This window comes from Natator depressus, chromosome 3, assembly GCF_965152275.1.
Source record: "Natator depressus isolate rNatDep1 chromosome 3, rNatDep2.hap1, whole genome shotgun sequence".
Taxonomy (NCBI): domain Eukaryota; kingdom Metazoa; phylum Chordata; order Testudines; family Cheloniidae; genus Natator; species Natator depressus.
Genome location: NC_134236.1, coordinates 127,846,482 through 127,865,038, shown reverse-complemented (window position 1 = coordinate 127,865,038; position 18,557 = coordinate 127,846,482). Strand labels below are relative to the sequence as shown.

Here is an 18,557-nt window from a genome sequence, read left to right as displayed (position 1 = left end):
CGGAAGGGGCGGGGGAGGAGGGAAAGGCGGACGATCCACCTCTACCCACGCAGATAGGTGGCCCCAGGGCGCAGTGCCATAGGCACAGCCCCCCCACCCCCGCCCGCCTCCCGCCCCTTCTCCAAAACCGCAGGAGCCGCAGTGGCTCCGCAGCACTCCCTCTGCACCGCTGCCAGCAGCAGGGAGAGGGCGAGCAGCTCCGGCCCCGACCCAGCGCCGCCCGCCCGGCTCGCTGCTAGCCCATTGCCATGGCCCGGGCGGGTGCCGGCCTCTGAAGATGCTGGGGGGGAGCCAGCAGCACCGGCCGGGCGGCTGGGATCGCTGCAGGGTCGGGGAGAGGCTGCACGCGGCCCTGGCCGGCCTCCAGGAGCTCCAGGTGCTGCGGGAGAAGCAGCGGGCGCTGGTGAGCGGGGCCCTGGCCATGCAGCAGCAGCCGGCAGCCCGAGGGGACCAGGCGCGTAGCAAGGAGCACAGGCTGGAGGCCACGCTGACTGCCTTGAAGGAACAACTGGTAAGGGACGAGGCGCCACCGCCCAGCTGTTCGGCCAGATGTGTTCTCTAGCATTGTGGGTTAAGCATCTGAGAGTGTGTTTTGTGTCTGGGGGCAGAGTGCAGATTAAGCGTGTGTGTGTAACTGTTTCTCTCCATCTCTCATGCGCACCTATATAGGGTAGGTTAGACCTCCAGTGACGAGAACAGACTGCAACACAGGACGGCTCAGTAACCAGGCTGTGTCTGTACAGTATTTAGTCCACACAGCGGTAGAAACACGTGCTCGTGCACAGGTACGCGCTTGTGGATACAACTCGCTGCTGTCTTTAACTTGTTCCATTCATAACTCTATTTTTATACTACCGTGTGGTGTGAGAGGGAAAACTTTGCCACTGTGCAATGCAACAGAAAATGATTTTTTTCTCCTTCACATCCTGTTTCTTTAAGTAACATTTCCTGTCTGTATCAGATGATTTGAGCAACGAGTTTCACATTTTAAGGGCATAAGATTGTGACAACATGTGAATATGAGCTTAGTTTTGTATTTGGTTACTCCGCACATTGGAACATTTCAAGTTGGACCATATGAACTGGAACCATAAACTCACTGAATGTTAAATCCCACCAAATGAGGGTAGATCCATCCTCATCATCCTATCCGCTCATTATACTCCACACCTGAATATAGCCATTATATGGACAACATACCCGCATAGCTCAATGTGTGTAATTTGACCCGTTAAACTTTTACCCCTTAAACTTTTACCCCCAATTGGGGAGATTGCAGATTATGTATTCCTTACACCACCCGCTCCTAAACCGAATTTCGCACCCCTTGATAATCTGTACCTTATTCCCTGATAACCAGAAACTTCTATGCTTAAACTCTGTACCGTTTTCTTTTTACTTCAACATTATCTTAATAAAAAGTGTGAGTGGATTGTCTAGTGAGAAAATGATTATCTGGGGCAAAATGATAGGAATGAAGGATGAGTGATTTCCAAGGCACTGGTATTTGTGCCTGAAATTAATGTCTGTTTTACTTTTATTGATTATAACAGTATTATACACCATTTTTGATGCACTGTAATTTAGCCTGCTTGGGTTAAGAACAGTGGCTGCAGCTATCAATTCCGGCCAAATGATGTACAGCCCATTTCTATAGTTTGGCCCTGACTCTAGTTCTTTTGCACACTAAAATGTATGTTTTGGCTAAGTATGTCAAACACATTTTGTCTACACAACATACCAGTTCCCATCTTATTCTATGGGGTATGTAAATGTATTTGTCTTGTATGTTTATTATTTAAATAGAATAGTACCTAAGTACACAAATCTACAGATGTCAATTTGTAATAGGGGAGAATTAACAAAACTGGAAGTCAGCTCTTAAAGTCTTGTTTTTGGAGAGTGGGATCTTTTGTTTAGAGCAGTGATTGACCGCTTGATATGACCATATGTCTGAATATGCATTTGAAGGAAATCTGTGCTTAATTATTTAGAAGCGCTGCACAAGCATCTTTATGTGTCAAGTAGAAAACTTAGCTATGTCTTTTGAGGGAAATAATTTTGCGAAGACATCAATAAAACTACACGACTGGCAGTATTAATCAGCACTGACAGCCTTCCTGCATGCCAGTCATTATACATGGCACTGGTATATTCAGTTTCAGAATTCATGACTACAGCCACTGTTATAATGTTGTTTTATTTAATAAGGTTTGGTTACGGTTTTCACTGAGTTTATTTTCATCAGCCTAAAGTACATAACATAAATATAACTGAAGGTCATGTGCCAGACAGAATGCTGAATGCTCTAACCAGTACTGTTTGTTCATAGGAGGACAAGGAATAAAGCTGATGATTAACTTGATTTAAGTAGTATACATATCAGACTTGTCAGCACTCATCTTATTTAAAAGTAACCATTTAGAGCTGAAGATCAAACTTTTTCTAATGTATATGTGTGGGGGAGTAATGGAGGGGGAAGGATCAGGAAAACTTCTGGCTTGCATCCCTTAAATACTTTGTTGTGGAATGGATTGCCTGATCAAAAGAGGGAAATAATTGAATTTGTTTGACATCAGCCTTGCATTTAACACTTGTACATTTTTGTGGAAGGAAAAAAAAATCTAAATTAGGACTGAAACTAGTTTCATAAGAAAGAATACAATCAAAGGCTAGAGGCTTTAATCTCTCTAGTACTGGCAATTACACACATCAGTAAACTCAAAGTTAATTCAGAGCTCTCTCCCTCCCCATATTGGTGGTAGACTTGGTCATCAGTTATCAATCAGGTGTGAAAACAGAAAGGATATTCATTAAGTGTAGGCAGTTTTATCAGGCAGAATCTCAGAGTGAAAATTGGCTTTAACCTTCAGGGAACCTAAGCACCACTTGTGAAAACACAGCAGCAAGCATATCTTGATTAAAGTCAAAATTGCAGCACAAGTGTACTGCCAACAACTTGATTACCTGTCATTGATAATTTTAACTAATGGCTACACTTCAGGTTTTTAACAAAAAGAAAAGATGATTTAAAGCATTTATTGCCTGCTCAAGACCAGCGGGTTAATATAAACACTTAGTGACCTCTGACCAAAGTGATCCATTGGTGTTTGACACAAGGTGTTGTGTTGTAATTACACATTTGTTTATATATTTTCCAACTAAGACATGAAAGTGGAAGATTAGTTTTATCAGGGCTTGTCTGGCCATTAATTATGCTTTCAACAGGGTGAGGAAAACTAGACCATAAAATTCTACTTTTGAAATAAAAAGCAGATATAGCTGCGGGAATCATGAGAAATGTATTGTCCTAGTTCACCCTTGGAAAAGGACTGCTTTCACCAGGAGGTGTCACTACAGCCATGGGAAATAAGTAGAGATACTTTTTCCTGGGGGATGATGCCAAAAGGCACAAGAAAGGCTATGGATTGTGTCATGTGTTGCATAGCGACACATCACTTCTAATTAATCTAGATGGAGTCTAGATTTCCAGGTCCCAGACTGGCAAACACAACATAGGTAAAGTTGTTCCCATCCGCTAAGCAGCTCTTAAGTTGGAAGACTCAGATACAACATAGGAATGGTTAACCATGGGTTGGTCTTCAGTGTAGGTGAAACCAAATTTTAAGCATATTCTTGAACTGCACAACAGCATTTAGACTTTATCAGGGTTGTAGCCTTGTTCAGGGACACAGTTAGGTGTCTTCTTCGTAGCAAGAGTAGCAAGAGCAAACCATGTCAAGTTTGCAATTGGATCCGTCCTCTCCATCCCCAGTAACTGTAACAGTGGAGATAGGATGAGACTCTCATTGCGGAGATGGTGAAAGGAAGCAACATTGAGTGGCTAGTTGCACTGACTATTAGAAAGCTAATCTAGTTTCCTGAGATGACATTTTGGTAGCATTGGGTAGAAGGAAGAGGAAAGAAGGTACTCAAACTTAGTAAAAATAAGTAATTGTGAGGTTCTTTAGGTATGTGAATGGGCAGAAATTCAAGGCAATATCACCCACTATTTCTCAAATGTTTCCCCAAATAATATTATTTATAAAATGAAGTCAATTGAGTGCAATCATTTTGCATTGTCTAGTTCCAAATAAATTATCAGATTATGAAAATCTGGTGAAGGGACATGTAGGTTTATGCTGAAATGTCAAGAGAAAAGACATTCCAATCTCTTGGGTCTTGACAGATTCTATACACTGCAGATTACCATTGTCTCTCTGGTTTTATATGGGAGGAAGAGGGAAACTTATTTTTAAAATTTGATGTGTACCAAATGGAGTAATGCGTATTGTCAGAGCCTAAACTTATACCCACAGAAGTCAACAGTAAAGCCTCCCATCACTTCAAAGCTGCAATACTGGGCCCTAAATGATTGGCCAAGATTTTCAAAGGTGACTAGTGATTTTCAGTGCCTCAGTTTGGTGTGCCCACCTGCCTTCTGAGAATCACGCTCCTTTAAGGGTCTCAAATTGGGCACCCAAAAACTGAGGCCATCAAGAATACTAGTTGTTTGTGAAAATTTTTTCCCAGTTCCCCATGCAAGCAAGGACAGTGCTGTCTCATTGTACAGTGTACTGCAGACTTCTTCACATCTGCACGCCTCCGAGTGAATATATCTTCACATCTCAAAGCAAATAGATGGTTTCATTCTGCCTCATGAAAAATTCATTTTGTGAACTGAGAAATCTTGAGTTTAGGATTTATTGTTCGGGGTGCTGCTTGCTGCTTTTTAAAAAAAATCTGAATAATTTTAAAAAGTATCTGAATAATTTAAGAAGCACTTGTTCTCTTGAAGCTTAGAAGGAGTTAATGAATAGTGTGGAGTCTCCCAGAAACATGAAAACCCCGTAGTGGGGGACAATGGGAAAGGGTTAACAAGGATGATGTAACTCATGCATATTGGTTAAAGCAAAATCTCAAGGGTGTAATAAATAATCTTTGAATATCTGAGAGCCTTGTTGAACACTTTGTGGCCTCTCTGCCATTAATCAGAAACCACAGACTGAGGGATTGGCTGGCAAAACATTAATCATTAAGCAATTAATTCCGGCCATCCAAACAAAACTTTTTGATTTCCTGAATAGGTGGGACCCAGGGAGGCACAACTTGTTTATTTTCCTCAAAACAATTCAAATAAACGAAAGGAGAGTTGAAAAGGTAACGTCCATCATGAGATGGAGAAGAAGTTGTTCTTTGCTATTTAGGTCTTACCTTAACATTTCTTTTGTGACAGGAAGAACGAAAACCCTCCCCCTGTTTTGTTAGGAAGCAGTTGTTGGCTCGTGCCTAAGCCTTCTTGTACATATGGCACTAATAAAGGGCCTCACACCTCTTGTGCCTTGCAAGTTTCATCCAGTTCTTTAGGATTCCAGAGCAGGCTGGAGAGATCTTTTCAGTCCCTTGAGCAATGTTGCTAGCTCTTACAATTTTAATGTGAGTCTCATTAAAGCTCCAGCTCCTGGCACCTTGGAATTACATCAGAATGTCAGCGTCAGTTTTTGTTGTTGTTGTTGAAGTTTTTAGCTCTCATGGTTGTGGAGAAAAGCTTGAAAACATGAACCCTAAAGGTTCAAAACCCAGAAGCCAAATAAAAATAACCCCAAAAATATGTATATATTTTTAAATCACATGATTTTTAAGCCAACTTCATGGTTTTGGGATCCTGAACTCATTGATTTTGTTATATACCCATATAACTATATAGAAATGTCTTCAAAGCTTGGGTCTTGTAAGCAAACCGTATATGCTTGCTGTGCCCTGTGTCATAAGAAGGTAAATTTACTTTCTATAGTGTCCGTTCATCATGAAGGATAAAGTGTTCTTAGAGACTGAGTTATACCAATAAAATAAAAACCAGCAGGATCTTATTAAAGGGGAAAAGGCAAAATACCACATTTATTGTGGTATTCAGAAAGAATCATAGTAAGCAGTTAGTTATAGCTGTAACATTCCATTCAATCTCATATTTATTCACACATTCATTCATACACACACACACACACACACACACAGGTTCTGCAAGGTTGTTGTCATAGTTACCAGCCTTAGAGTTGCTCATGCCAAGCCACTGGCCAGGTGGCCTGGACATGAGGAGGGAGCAGGGCCTCGTCAGATGCTCATCTGATGCTCCTGGAAGTTGGTTTGCAGAATCAGACCCCAAAGTTCTCACTTTCTAGAGTCCATTTTTATAGGAATTTCTTCCTATGCCAGGCTATGGGAATTGCTTCATCATGCTGTTGCTGAATCAATCAGCAGATGGCACATTCCTGATGGCTCCGTGCTGCTAGATGTTATCTTGTTCTTTGGTTTTCCCATTCTTGAGGCTGTTGGGTGGATTCCAGTCTGCCTTCCGGGGGTCCTCTGGTTATTTCCACTTTACGCCTTCTTCAGCCGATGGACACTGGATTCTTAGGCTGGCACCTCCCTGATCATTCAGTTATTATCCACTCCAAGCATCCATCCACATACATCCTCTATCTCTATTTTAATCACAATTGTTAATACAACAAAAGGGCGGGGAGTCTCTGGGTGTTGTTTCTGTTGTTACAGAGTATTGTTTTGAGTCTCTCTCTGTGTGAATTGCTTTGAGAACAGACTCTGTCTTAGAATGTACTAAGGCAATTAGCAGCTTGCAAGTTTCACACATAGAGGGAGAGAAACAGTACCAAAGACCAAGAGACCTCTTAATTAGTAATACCCTGTAATTTAAACTATGGGGAATCAAACTCATTTGTGATTTTAATACAGAACTTCTTTAATATGATCCAACAACTGTACATACTGTTTGTCTCGCTTATCCTCCACTAAGGCCATGTCTACACTACCACTTTTGTTGGTATAACTTATGTCGCTCCAGGGTGTGAACAAAACAGCCCCCTGAGCGACATAAGTTACACCGATTGAAGCGCTGGTATGGACAGCACTATGTCCGTGGGAGAGCTCCCACCAGCGGGGAGCTGGTTTTATTATGTCGACGGGAAGAGCGGCTACATGAGCGATCTTACAGTGGCGCAGTTGCATTGATACAGCTGTGTTGGTGTAAGCTCACTAATGTAGACATGGCCTAAGATACAGCAGACCCTTCTGAGGTGAAATGTAGGAGATGTTGTTACCATTCTATATCAACACAACTATACAGTGGACCCAATGCAACCCCACTGGAGTCAGTGTAAAGTTTCCCATTGACATCAGAGGAAGTTGGATCAGTCCCAGTGTGTTACAGAAAAGGAAGAGAAGAATAACTGTTTCAGTGTGAAAGTACACAGAAAATGTTTAGGGTAGGTAGGCAGAATACAGGATATTCTGAGAAGCAGAGTGTTTTATACTTATGCCAGATTTCAGAGTCATTACATTAGCCAATTACTGCAGTCCTTAGCTGAGCAAAACTTTCAGTGCTTCAGGAGTACATAATTTGGCTAATACACATGGCGAATTCACTATCTGGCCCTGAGATCCTAACTGTGACTATTCTTTATTTTCTCCTTCTTTCCATGACCTGTGAATAGTCTCGTTTAAGGAGACAGGATGTTGGCTTGAAAAGTCACCTGGATCAGCTGGACCAGCAAATAAGTGAACTGAAGCTGGATGTCAGGAAGACCTCGAGTGAATACCTTGACAGTGACAGCAGACCCAGCTCAGGTAATGCACTCTTGACAATTTATTTATTATGGTTCTCGTGGAATTTGTATGAATTCATAGACACTTAGAGTTTAAAACTAGAAGGAACCATGAGATCATCTAGTCTGACTTCCTATACAGCACAGGCCATTCAATTTCACCTGGTTACCCCTGTATTGAGCCTAATAACTTATGTTTGGCTGAAGAATATCTTTCAGAAAGGCATCCAGTCTTGACTGGAAGACATTCAGAGATGGAGAATCCACCACTTCCCTTGGTTGTTTGTTCCAGTAGTCAGTCACCCTCACTGCTAATGATTTGTATCTGATTTCTAATTTGAATTTGTCTGGCTTCAGCTTCTTGTTATGCTTTTCTCTGCAAAATAAAAGACCCATTATAGTCTAGTATTTCCTCCCTGTCAGGGTACTCATACTCTAATCAAGTCACCTCTCAATCTTTTTGATGAGCTCTTTTCACTGTAAGGCATTTTATCCAGCTCTCAAACTGTATTTGTAACTCTTTTCTGAACCCTCTCCAATTTTTCAACATCGTTTTAAAAAATGTGCCCACCAGGACTGGATGCAGTGTTCCTGTGCCAGTCGCACCAATGCCCTATACAGAGGTAAAATCAACCTCTCCTCCTATTCGCTTCTTTATACATCCAGCAATCACATTGGCCCTTTTTGTCACAGCATCACACTGGGAGCTCATGTTCAGTCGCTTGTTCACTATGACCCCTAAATTCTTTCCAGAGTCACTGCTTCCCAGGATACAGCCCCCCCCACCCCTTCCCTTCTGCAGGTATGGAACTGCTAAATGAAACTCAGTGCATTAATTAAACATAAATAATATCTCTTGTGTGAAGTGGAAAATATTGGGATATTTTAAGTTGTGCACATTAAAAATTCCTGCCATTAATATTTTTCTGTGGTGCTGTCTGAGAGCTGAGCAGAAATTAGGCACCTTTCCATCATTCCTTCTCTTCAGGTACAGTTTGGATTTTGGGTCCTCTGCTTTTGGCTGCTCAACTTGAGACACATCAAAGGTGCCTTATTTTCAGAAAGTGCTGAGCCACCATGCTCTGAAAATCAGACCCTTTTAAGCTGCCTCAGGTTGCCTAGTCAAAAACTGAGACACTCACAGTCACTAGTCACATTTGAAAGTTTACACTGTTATTTTCGGAAAAGAAAAAGACCTAGGAATAGATTATCAAAAGGCTCAGCTCTCATTTGAACTTCAAGCTTGTTAAACATGATCATGTGTTTAAAGTTAAGTAGGTGCTCACTTGTTATGCTGGTTGAGGGCCCAAAGTGAATAGATCAAGCCCAATACACTCCAGTTCAACTACAGTTTATCTTGTAGAAGGACATCCAATCTCAATCAAAAAACTTAGGGATCATGAATTTACCACTGTAGCAAATGGCAAAGAGGATTTATTGTTTATTCATAGGGCCCTACCAAATTCATGGTCCATTTTGGTCAATGTCATGGTCACCGGATTTTAAAAATTATAAATTTCATGAATTCAGCTTTTTAAATCTGAAATTTCACGGTGTTATAATTGTAAGGACTATGACCCAAAAAGGACCTGTGGGACAGGGGTGTCGCAAGGTTATTGTAGAGGGGCAAGGGGGCTGCGAAACTACTACTCTTACTTCTGCACTGCTGCTGGTGATGGTGTTGCCTTCAGAGCTGGGCAGCTGGAGAGTGGCAGCTGCTGGCCGGGAGCCTAGTTCTGAAGGCAGAGCCACCACCAGCAGCAGTGCAAAAGTAAGGATAGCCTGGTATGGTATTGCCACCCTTACTTCTGCGCTGCCTTCAGAGCTGGGCATCCAGCCAACAGCCGCCACTCTTCGGCTACCCAGCTCTGAAGGCAGCACAGAAGTAAGGGTGGCAATACCGTGACCCCCCTAAAATAAGCTTGCAACCCCCCCTGCAACTCCCTTTTGGGTCAGGACCCCCAATTTGAGAAACGCTGGTTTTCCCCATAAAATCTGTACTGTGTACGGTAAAAGCACACAAAAGACCAGATTGCACAGGGAGAGACCAATTTTCCTGGTCCGTGACTCGTTTTTCATGGCCCTGAATTTGGTAGGGCTGTAGTTATTCACTGTAAGCCAGAAAGATTTTTGTATTTATTTGAACTCTACAGGCTTTTACGACCTGAGCGATGGTGGTTCCTGCTCACTATCCAACTCTTGCACATCTGTGTACAGTGAGTCCATATCCTCCTCCCACACCAGTCTGTTGCCGAGCTCTCAGCAGCCCAAAACACGGCTCAGTGTCTTTGATTATCGGCCCAAGTCTGCAGATGAAACCACTGTGCACACCACTAAGTTCCAGCACCAGGGAGTCTATGTCAGTGATGGATGTCGAATCAAGGCTAGCACGGACATTTCTGGAACTCCTGCCAGGTCCAGACCCAGGCCAGTTTCCACAGGTAATTGGTTGCAGAACTGAACGATGTGAAGGGAAGAAGAATGTTGATAGTCCCACTTATTACATTTAGCATCATAGTGTGACCTATGAATAGTGTAGCTAATAGAATAGTGTGCATTTGAAACACACACAATCAATCAATCAATAAATAAATAAAAGCAAACTACTTACTGCCTAATTCTCAGCTATAGCATAGTCAGGCGCCTTTAATAACAGACAAGGAGGATATTTGCAAGTAGATCAGTATATAAGACCTGAGAAGTTATTGTAATACTTGTTTGACTAGTTTTGATTAAACTTCCCAGCATTTGAGTTTGCGAAATCAGCAAAATAGCAGCTATTTTGTGAAATATTTTGCATGAGCTGACAGAGGTGTGTGAAAATTCAACCAGGGAAAAATAGCAAAAATGTGTTAATTTATTGAGAAAGATTGCAAAAATCTGAGCAGAAGAAGGGAGCTGCCTTCTTAAGCATAGATTGTCTCAGGGAAGTATTTAAGTTTTTGGTGTCTGTTTTCCCATTCTGTTGTACAGTGAGAATGATCGCATTTACCTACCTACCTACCCACCTACATTCATAAGGCTGTGGACAGCTTAAACCTTGTTTACATTCAGATTTTACTATTTACAGCTCAGGATAACAGACACAGAGAGGTTAATTGATCTTTCCTGGGTCTCAGTGTGGCCTACTGAAATAGGCAGGGGCCTGAGAGCCTGCCTTGGGTTGAAATCCTGGGTCTGATGTTGACTTACTTTGTAACCTTGATTCTAGCAAGTCTTCTGTTTACCCAGAAATAAAGGGTGAATAATAATTTACCTTCTACATAAGGGTCTTGTGAGACCTAACTAAAGAATGTTTATAAATTGCTATGTAAGAGCAAAATATTAAGGACCCTTAGAGGCAGAAATAGAACTTTAGTTAATGGTTCCAGCCCTGTCCTTGTTCCTCTATATCTGTGGTTCTCCTCCCTAGCAGTTTTTTTCCATGACCCCAGAGTTTTCAACAGATAACCACTGTGAGTGGAGGGTGCTGCTAGGTGAGGGGATGAGTGATGTTGGGTGGGAAAGGTGGAGAAGGTAGGGATGGTGTTTTCTAGGATGCTATAGCTCATCCCTTCTCTCCCAACCACTGCCTGCTATTCGCTCTGTTTTGCGGAAGTGCAACCTCCAGATGCTGTGAGCTGCATGAACAGTCTGGCTTTGGCGTCCAGGCAGCCAACTCCACAGCATCTTGAAGAGGCAATTCCTGCAATGTTGAGCGTGGGGTGCAAAGGAAGTGAGGGAAGAGCTACTGTGGGTCAGAATAGCGACAACAGGAGAAGAGAGCAAACTTCTCCTTCCCTCTCCAGTGCTTGTCGTCTTTGGGCCCTATTGCCTGCCAGTTTTAGACAGGCTGAAATTTTTATTCTGCTTGCAGTGTTCTAGGTCCCAGGACGTTAGAGAGACAAAAGAAGTTGGTCCAGTAAAAGTTATGACCTCACTGCCTTGTTGCTCGCTCTCTCTAGCAGGGGTGATTTTACTGTGAGCCGATGATCAGCCTCTTGCAACTCCCTACTCAGTTCCAACCCACAGGCTGAGAATCGCTGCCCTAGAGTAAGGTTTCTCAAGCCGTGGGTTGCGACTCAAAATTGGCTTGCTAGAATGTGTCCAAGGGTTGCGGGGCTGGCTGGGCTTGGCTCCCCACTCTGGGCTTTACAATCTCGTGCACGGGGTCATGTAACTGTTCAGGTTTGGCCCAGCTGTCCGTTTGTCATGCCCCCCAGGGGAGGCAGGCTTAAGTCTGGAGGCATCTCGGGTGGTCTTTGGGTCACGACAGGGCCATCAAGGTTTACAAACGGGTCCTGAGCCAAAAAAAGGTTGAGAACCACTGCTCTAGTGTATGTGGTTGGCCCCTTTTGGGGCTACGGGTGGTGACCTCTTGGAAAATGTGCTCCATTACTCCTGTTTGAATTTTTGTACAGTTTTTTATTTTCATCCTGGTAAAGAGTGAGTCAGTAGACTTCGTTGTGGGGCTCTGAAACAGCAGTAGGTCAAAGTGCACGAGCAGAGCAGCAGTGTCCATACAGCCAGTTATTATGGTGTATATTCACTCCTCAGCTGGCCGTGTATTAACTATGCATTTAGACAAGGCCTCAGACACAGTGGAGGATCTAAACCATTGTCTATTTCTCTTTTGGGGTGAAGATAATTCTTAGTCTGTTCCTCCAAATGTCTTTTTCAACACACGCACACCTACCTGTCAAAGAATTTTCCTATTTTCCTCCCATTTAATAGTCTCTTAAGTGTTGCCTGGGAGAATCAAAGACTCCCAAGAACAGTGAATGCAGAGCGGGTGACTCACCTCAGAAAGGCAACCCTCTGCAACTTTGTTATCAAATGAACGGAAAAGATCCAATTAAGAGGTTTCATTGGATTTTGGGGGGAGGAGGAGTTAGCCTGTAAAATGCAAAATGCATCTAAATGGCTTTCCAGTGTAGTTAAAGTGTTAGTGCTCACTGCAGTGTCTCACTGAGGCAAAATGTAAAAGAACACAGCAGTAGTTGCCAGCACTGAAGGGATTAAGAGACACTTTGACTTTAGCTCCATTAAGTCTGGTTAAAGCAGTTGGTTCAGGACTGTAGATTTCAAAAGACACATGAACCAGGATGGGGAGGGGAGTTTGAATGCAAAGTTAACCATTAGAACCAATAATATTAACTGTTTACCTCCTGGGAATTTCAATAATTTATTTCCTCAGTTGCTATGCGAAGCCTAACCCTCAGAGAGTCTCTAGCTGGTCCCAAGAGGAAAGAATTAACAAATTCTGCTAGACTTTACTGGATTTTTTATGACATTTGACTTTAGACTTCCTGGTACTTCAATTCTTTTTATATCTCTCCTGGGAGATAGTCTTTTCTTTTTTAGTGCCTTTTGATCTGTGTAGTTTTAAAACATTTTAATGGTACAAGCATTAATTTCTCTTAAGTGACCACAGTTTAAACCTCAAGTAAGACGTGGGTTCAGTCATTTGTTTTTTAAAATCATTGGTCCAGATTCCGATCATTATATACCAGTGTAAACCCACTGAAAGCAGCTGTGTTACTGAGGATTTACACTGGTGTAACTGAAATGAGAATCTGCCCTTTTGCATTTACTATTCATTGTTTTTACATAGGTGTGTTTCTAAAGCACGTTTTCCTCATACTTTACGGTCTCAGCAAGAAGATAATACAAAGAAATGCAGAGTTCTTGGGGTATTAAAGCTTATTTTTGTCATGATTACACTAAAATTCTCATTAATGACAAAGGATATGAAATAGTCTCTGAACTATGTCCTTGAAATATAAGGTGTGGCAATAAAAGAAATTACCTGTGATATAACTCTTTGATTTATTTCCATTCGATATCCAGGTGACCTGGAAAGACTCCTACCAGAAGACACTGGATTTCAGAAAGTGACAAACCCCAAATTCGTGCCCCCCCTTTGTCATGGAGTGGAATTCCAGTTCCAGAGCGTGGACCCAAAATACCAAAATGACTTGGTCTCCAAGAGTGGCAATGATGTGTATCCTTACCCAAGCCCTCTTCATGCTGTGGCTTTACAAAGCCCACTTTTTTCTTTGGTGGGGGTACCGTTGGAAACAGACAACCACCCTTCCCCCAGTAAACCCACGCCTAATGTTACAGGTCCCAGCTTGATTAGGACTAGGCCAGTCATTGAGGCCAGGCCAGGGGGTTATATCAACAAACTGCTGCAGCTGACAAGATGCAGAGGGAACAATCACGCAGATGCCAGTGAGAGGGTTTCAACAAAGAGCCAGCCATCCACAATACCCCAGAGACTCATTATAACCCCCAGCACCGGTGGAGTGAAAATTAGCAGCAGCAGCAACCAGCTGGAAAAACAAGGGAGCTCTCTGGAAGGTAACAAAGCCGAAGAGAAACTGCAGAGGGAGGTGCCTGAAGGGGAATGTGCCAAGCAGCAGGGGACTGTGCACTGTATGAATGTAGAGCAGCCATCCACGCTGCCTGACCCAGAGCCATCAGCTGTAAATAGTTGTTACCCTGCCAAGTCAACAGCCAGGGGCTCTCCTCTGGCAGAAGCAGTGGGGAGTGGCCTGGAGCACAGTTCCTCCTGCTCACAGATATGCTACAAGGTCTCTAGTCCAGGTATCTTGAACACTAAAGCTATCCTGCCCAAAAAGCCTAACAGAAGGTGTGGCACCCTCAAGCTGGCTAATGCCGGGGGCGATGAGCCAGTGACTCAGAGTGAATTTGTTCACGCCCAGTTTGTCCCTGCAGAATCCCATCAAGTCAGAGTGAGGTTTGCCAGCTCCAAAATGAAGTCTGTGAAGGTTAAGAGAAGGAACAGTGAGAAGGTGCTACGGCCTGGGAAGCAGACCCTTTGTGCAGAAAAGTCAAGGGGAGCCCATGGAGCTGCCAGGCTGCCTGTTGAGTGGAATCTGCCTCAAAGACAGCACGGAGGAAAGAGCCTTGTCAGGAGACCTACATACACTGGAGAGGTTACTGGCAGGTCTTGTTCAGAGTCCAGCCTATTCCCCGTTCAATTCCGAATCCCCCCAGCACCATCCAGGCCTGAACTTTACCGGGCATCTGCTAATGCACTCTATTCACTTGAAACGGCTTACGTAGACACAGCCGCCAAGAAAAAACAGCGTAAGTGGCAGTCCACTGTGGAAATCTCAGCAAAGGCCCACCTTGCCAGCCTCTCTAGTGGCTTTGGCCTAGGGCCACCAAGACAGCCAGTAAGGAGAGCAGGGGTCCTGCGTACTGTAAGCATGAGGGCACGTTCGAAGCATCACCGCCAGGGAACATATGCCAAAAGCGAGTCAGACCATTCTGAATACTCTGCTGAATGTGCTTCCCTCTTCCACTCCACCATTGCAGAGACCAGCGAAGGCGAGGTCAGTGACTACACAACCAACCGCTTTGGGGACAGTGAGTCGAGTGAAAGTGATTCAGAGGGCAGCAGCAATAGCAGCAGCCTCACTCTTGACTATGATGATGCCGATGAAAGTGAGTTGGTCTGGCCCGAAGCTTCTGTCAGGCAGCCAGCAGCTGTCCTGGCCTCTTCCAAGCCTCTTCCCCCCATGCCTAAAATCTGTCGCATCAAAGCTTCAAAGGCACTGAAGAAGAAGATTAGGAGATTCCAACCTGCCGGTCTAAAGGTTATGACCATGGTTTAAGTGAGAGCAAGCATCTGTTTATCCCAGTGAGATATCCTGCTGGCTCTGGCTCATTTACAAAACAAAAGGACTGATGCTCAAAGGAAAGGACAGTTTTAAAGGAACTCTGAACAACCTCCAGATCCATATAAGGGACCTTTTCATTTGCTAACGGCCATATATTTGACCCTGTATCTAATTTCCTCTTTTGCCATGTAGTCTGTAAATATGTATTTGTGTATATAGCATGATGCCTTTTCTTCCTATACTTCAGAGGTCACTGCGATTAAAAACAAGGTGGCAAGCCCAAACAGCCTCAGCCATAAGATTTTCTGGGAAAGGCTTTCAGTGTCTGTTGCCCATGTGCAGCCACGAGCTTCCCCAGTTTGAGATACAAAGGCCTCTGAAGAAGGGCAGCTCTTCCCCAGCTGAAGATACTGAAGCTTCCCTACACTAAGGATCTCTCCACAACCTGAGATGTCAGTTTTCTCCCAGTGAGACACCTGTGCACTCCTCCTATTAGCCACCCATCTTTTCCTGTGCCCATCTGGTAGAGAACTAGAGAGCTCTCCTTGGTTTTCTCCACATTAGGATGGACCATTCCCACACCAGCCCCAGTCACTAGGAGGCCGGGCCCCTTCTTCAATAGAAATAATTAAAGTTTGAGAGGAGGGGATGTATTTGTGAATAAGAACAAGATTTTGATTCTGTTACTGTTTACAAAATTGAGGGTATAAATAAGATTTAACCCCCTCTTTTATGTTATTTCATTTATTCATGTGGTGGTGTTTTTTTGAATGGGTGAAAGAATGTTAAGGATGCTCCACATCATAGTGTGCAAATAGCTGGGGCTGAGAGCACAATAACTCTGCCCCTGCGGTTGCAGACTCAATAAATACTATTTAATATACTCCAGAAAACTGTTGCTCTCTGGCTTCGTGAAAGAAAGTGATTCCGTTTTATTAGCAGCTGATCTGAAATGCAAAGGTTCTAAAGGGCCAATACTTGCCAGCAGTACCAGAGGGACAAAAAGAAAGGTCCATGGTTTCACTATGATTTTATGTGTCTCTTTTTCCAGACAGGGTGTTTCTCAGTCAAGGGTGCTAGAGTTTGGTTGACCTTTATCACTAACCCTTTTGGGTCTGTAGTCTGAGAAGCCTTGGGCCTGTAGTCCACTATACGCTGATGGAATGAGTTAACTGCTTTAAAAAAAAAAAAAAAGCACTTGCACGCAAGGGTTAATGTTGATAATCTATTAAAATAAGCTTTAAACAAAATCGAGACATAAACAGAAAACCTTCCTGGATTTGAGTGCACTCCTGTTCTATGGACTGTGGGGGACAAGTCTTTCCAAGCAGCTACTCTGAGGTCTGCACTACCTACAAAGTGGCACCAGTGTGATTTCACTTTTTAACTAGGCAGAGTAGAAGAAACTTACATAGTGACGTGTGAATTTACCAGTTAAAGATGAAGCCAATTGTATTTTGCATTTAAAAATGAACATATTTAAACTGTAGGCTGACATTAAATGTTTCTGTGACTAGAAATGAGTGTGTCTGTTTTAGACAAAGTGGTGTAAAAATGTAAGCAATTTTTGGTAGTCAAAGCTAGGCTTTGATGTTTACACTCCAGTAAGACAAATGGGGGAAATTCACACTTCACACTTGGTGTTATATTGTGTCAGTGTGTCTGGCTGCAGAACAAACAAGATGATTTATGGCATGATGGCTTTCTTCAGCACTAGAGGTACTTTTTTCATAAAAGCTTTGATTCTGGAGAACATGGAAAAAGTTACATAAGGAACTTTAAATACATGGATTTTCTTCATGTATGGGTTTCTGTTGCTTCTACTTGGAAGAAGATCATTGTACAATCCTTTGATTTAAGCCAGGTTAGTTTCAACCAAGAGCATCCTATCTTTGTACCAGACCACAATCTCATTGTCACACACGTTGAAAAGTACATTGTTGACCCCTCACATTCATACACAGAAGTAGAGTCTTTGAGATATGTAGCAAAGTACTCTGTACATCTGAGTCTGTAACATAGCTCCATTAATAACACTCAAAGTGCTTTGATTTTTGAGTGAACAGCTCTGAAAAACATTAGACTGACAAATATTTTGAAGTGCTTTATGTATATATTTAAGTAGCATGAAAACTGGACAGTGTATACCATAAAGACTAAAAATATGTTATCAAATATATTCTGCAAGTGCAATGCATTTTATAAAAAAATATAACCGTAACCAAGAGGCTGCCACCACAGAATTGGGTGCATTTTGGTGCAAAAAGTGCCCTATTTTGGATGAAAAACAGCACGGTTGCGTGACAGTTTCCATTCTAACTCCCATTTTCACTCACTCAGAATTTTCTGAAACTCTTCCCTTTCAGGCTCATATTCTTTATGCTTGGCCTATTCCCAAAAGTGAATTTTATGGAAAGTTTTTAAGTGGTTTTGAGTACCGTGTGTATATGGAAAATATGGTCACACTACTGCAACTGAGTACATGCAAGCACGTACCTTCACCCATTCAGTGACTTCAATGGGTCTCCGTGTGGGTTTAGCATTAACACCTGAGTTCAGTCCATTACATGATCAGGACCTATGTACACACTCTTCCCTTAATAAAAATCTTGCTACTTGTTTTTAAGCATCTCTCTTGCTGAAATGGCATGGGGGAGTTTGTTTTTCTAGGTTAGTAACAATTTTTTTGCTATCTGTGCCTTGGCATTATTTTTGACTAGAGATTTGAACTGTTTTGTTTGTTTTTTAAATTTGAGGGTTCAGAAAACTAGCTTAAACTGATGTATTTATTTTTCTGTAATCTAAACCCATCCCCCCCTAAAAAAGAGGTTAAAGTAAAAAACAACAAAAGGCAAGGAAGAAAGAATCCTAGCCTGTGTGTTGGGAAGAGAAAAGTAATTCAATCAAGCCTAATTTGATGGTGTCCAGTTTACAGATTAATTCCAAGTTCTACTGTTTCTCGTTGGAGTCTGTTTTTGAAGTTTTTTTTGTTGAATAATTGCAACTTTTAGGTCTGTAATTGAGTGTCCAGGGAGCTTGGTGCACTGCATGCATCTGATGAAGTGGGCTTTAGCCCACGAAAGCTTATGCTCAAATAAATTTGTTAGTCTCTAAGGTACCACAAGTACTCCTTGTTCTTTCTGCTGATACAGACTGACATGGCTACCACTCTGAAACCTATAGACAGTATCTCCTTAGTGGACTGTGAACACCAATAACTCTGAAGATTCAAGTTCAACTTTCAAATCTACGATGGTCAAAAGTTGGACCATCCATCCCTTTTTTGTCTAATCCTGGAATTATCAAT

At 42.7% G+C, this 18,557-nt stretch overlaps 1 protein-coding gene across 1 annotated transcript; it reads left to right on the top strand.

Annotated features, from left to right (window-relative positions):
- The first annotated feature begins 277 nt into the window (after positions 1 to 277).
- On the top strand, positions 278 to 18,280 carry DACT2 (dishevelled binding antagonist of beta catenin 2). The gene is made up of 4 exons (XM_074947020.1): positions 278 to 511; positions 7,509 to 7,641; positions 9,773 to 10,060; positions 13,449 to 18,280. The coding sequence occupies exons 1-4, from the start codon at positions 278 to 280 to the stop codon at positions 15,242 to 15,244; spliced, it is 2,451 nt and encodes an 816-aa protein (XP_074803121.1). The 3' UTR covers positions 15,245 to 18,280.
- The last annotated feature ends 277 nt before the right edge of the window (positions 18,281 to 18,557 follow it).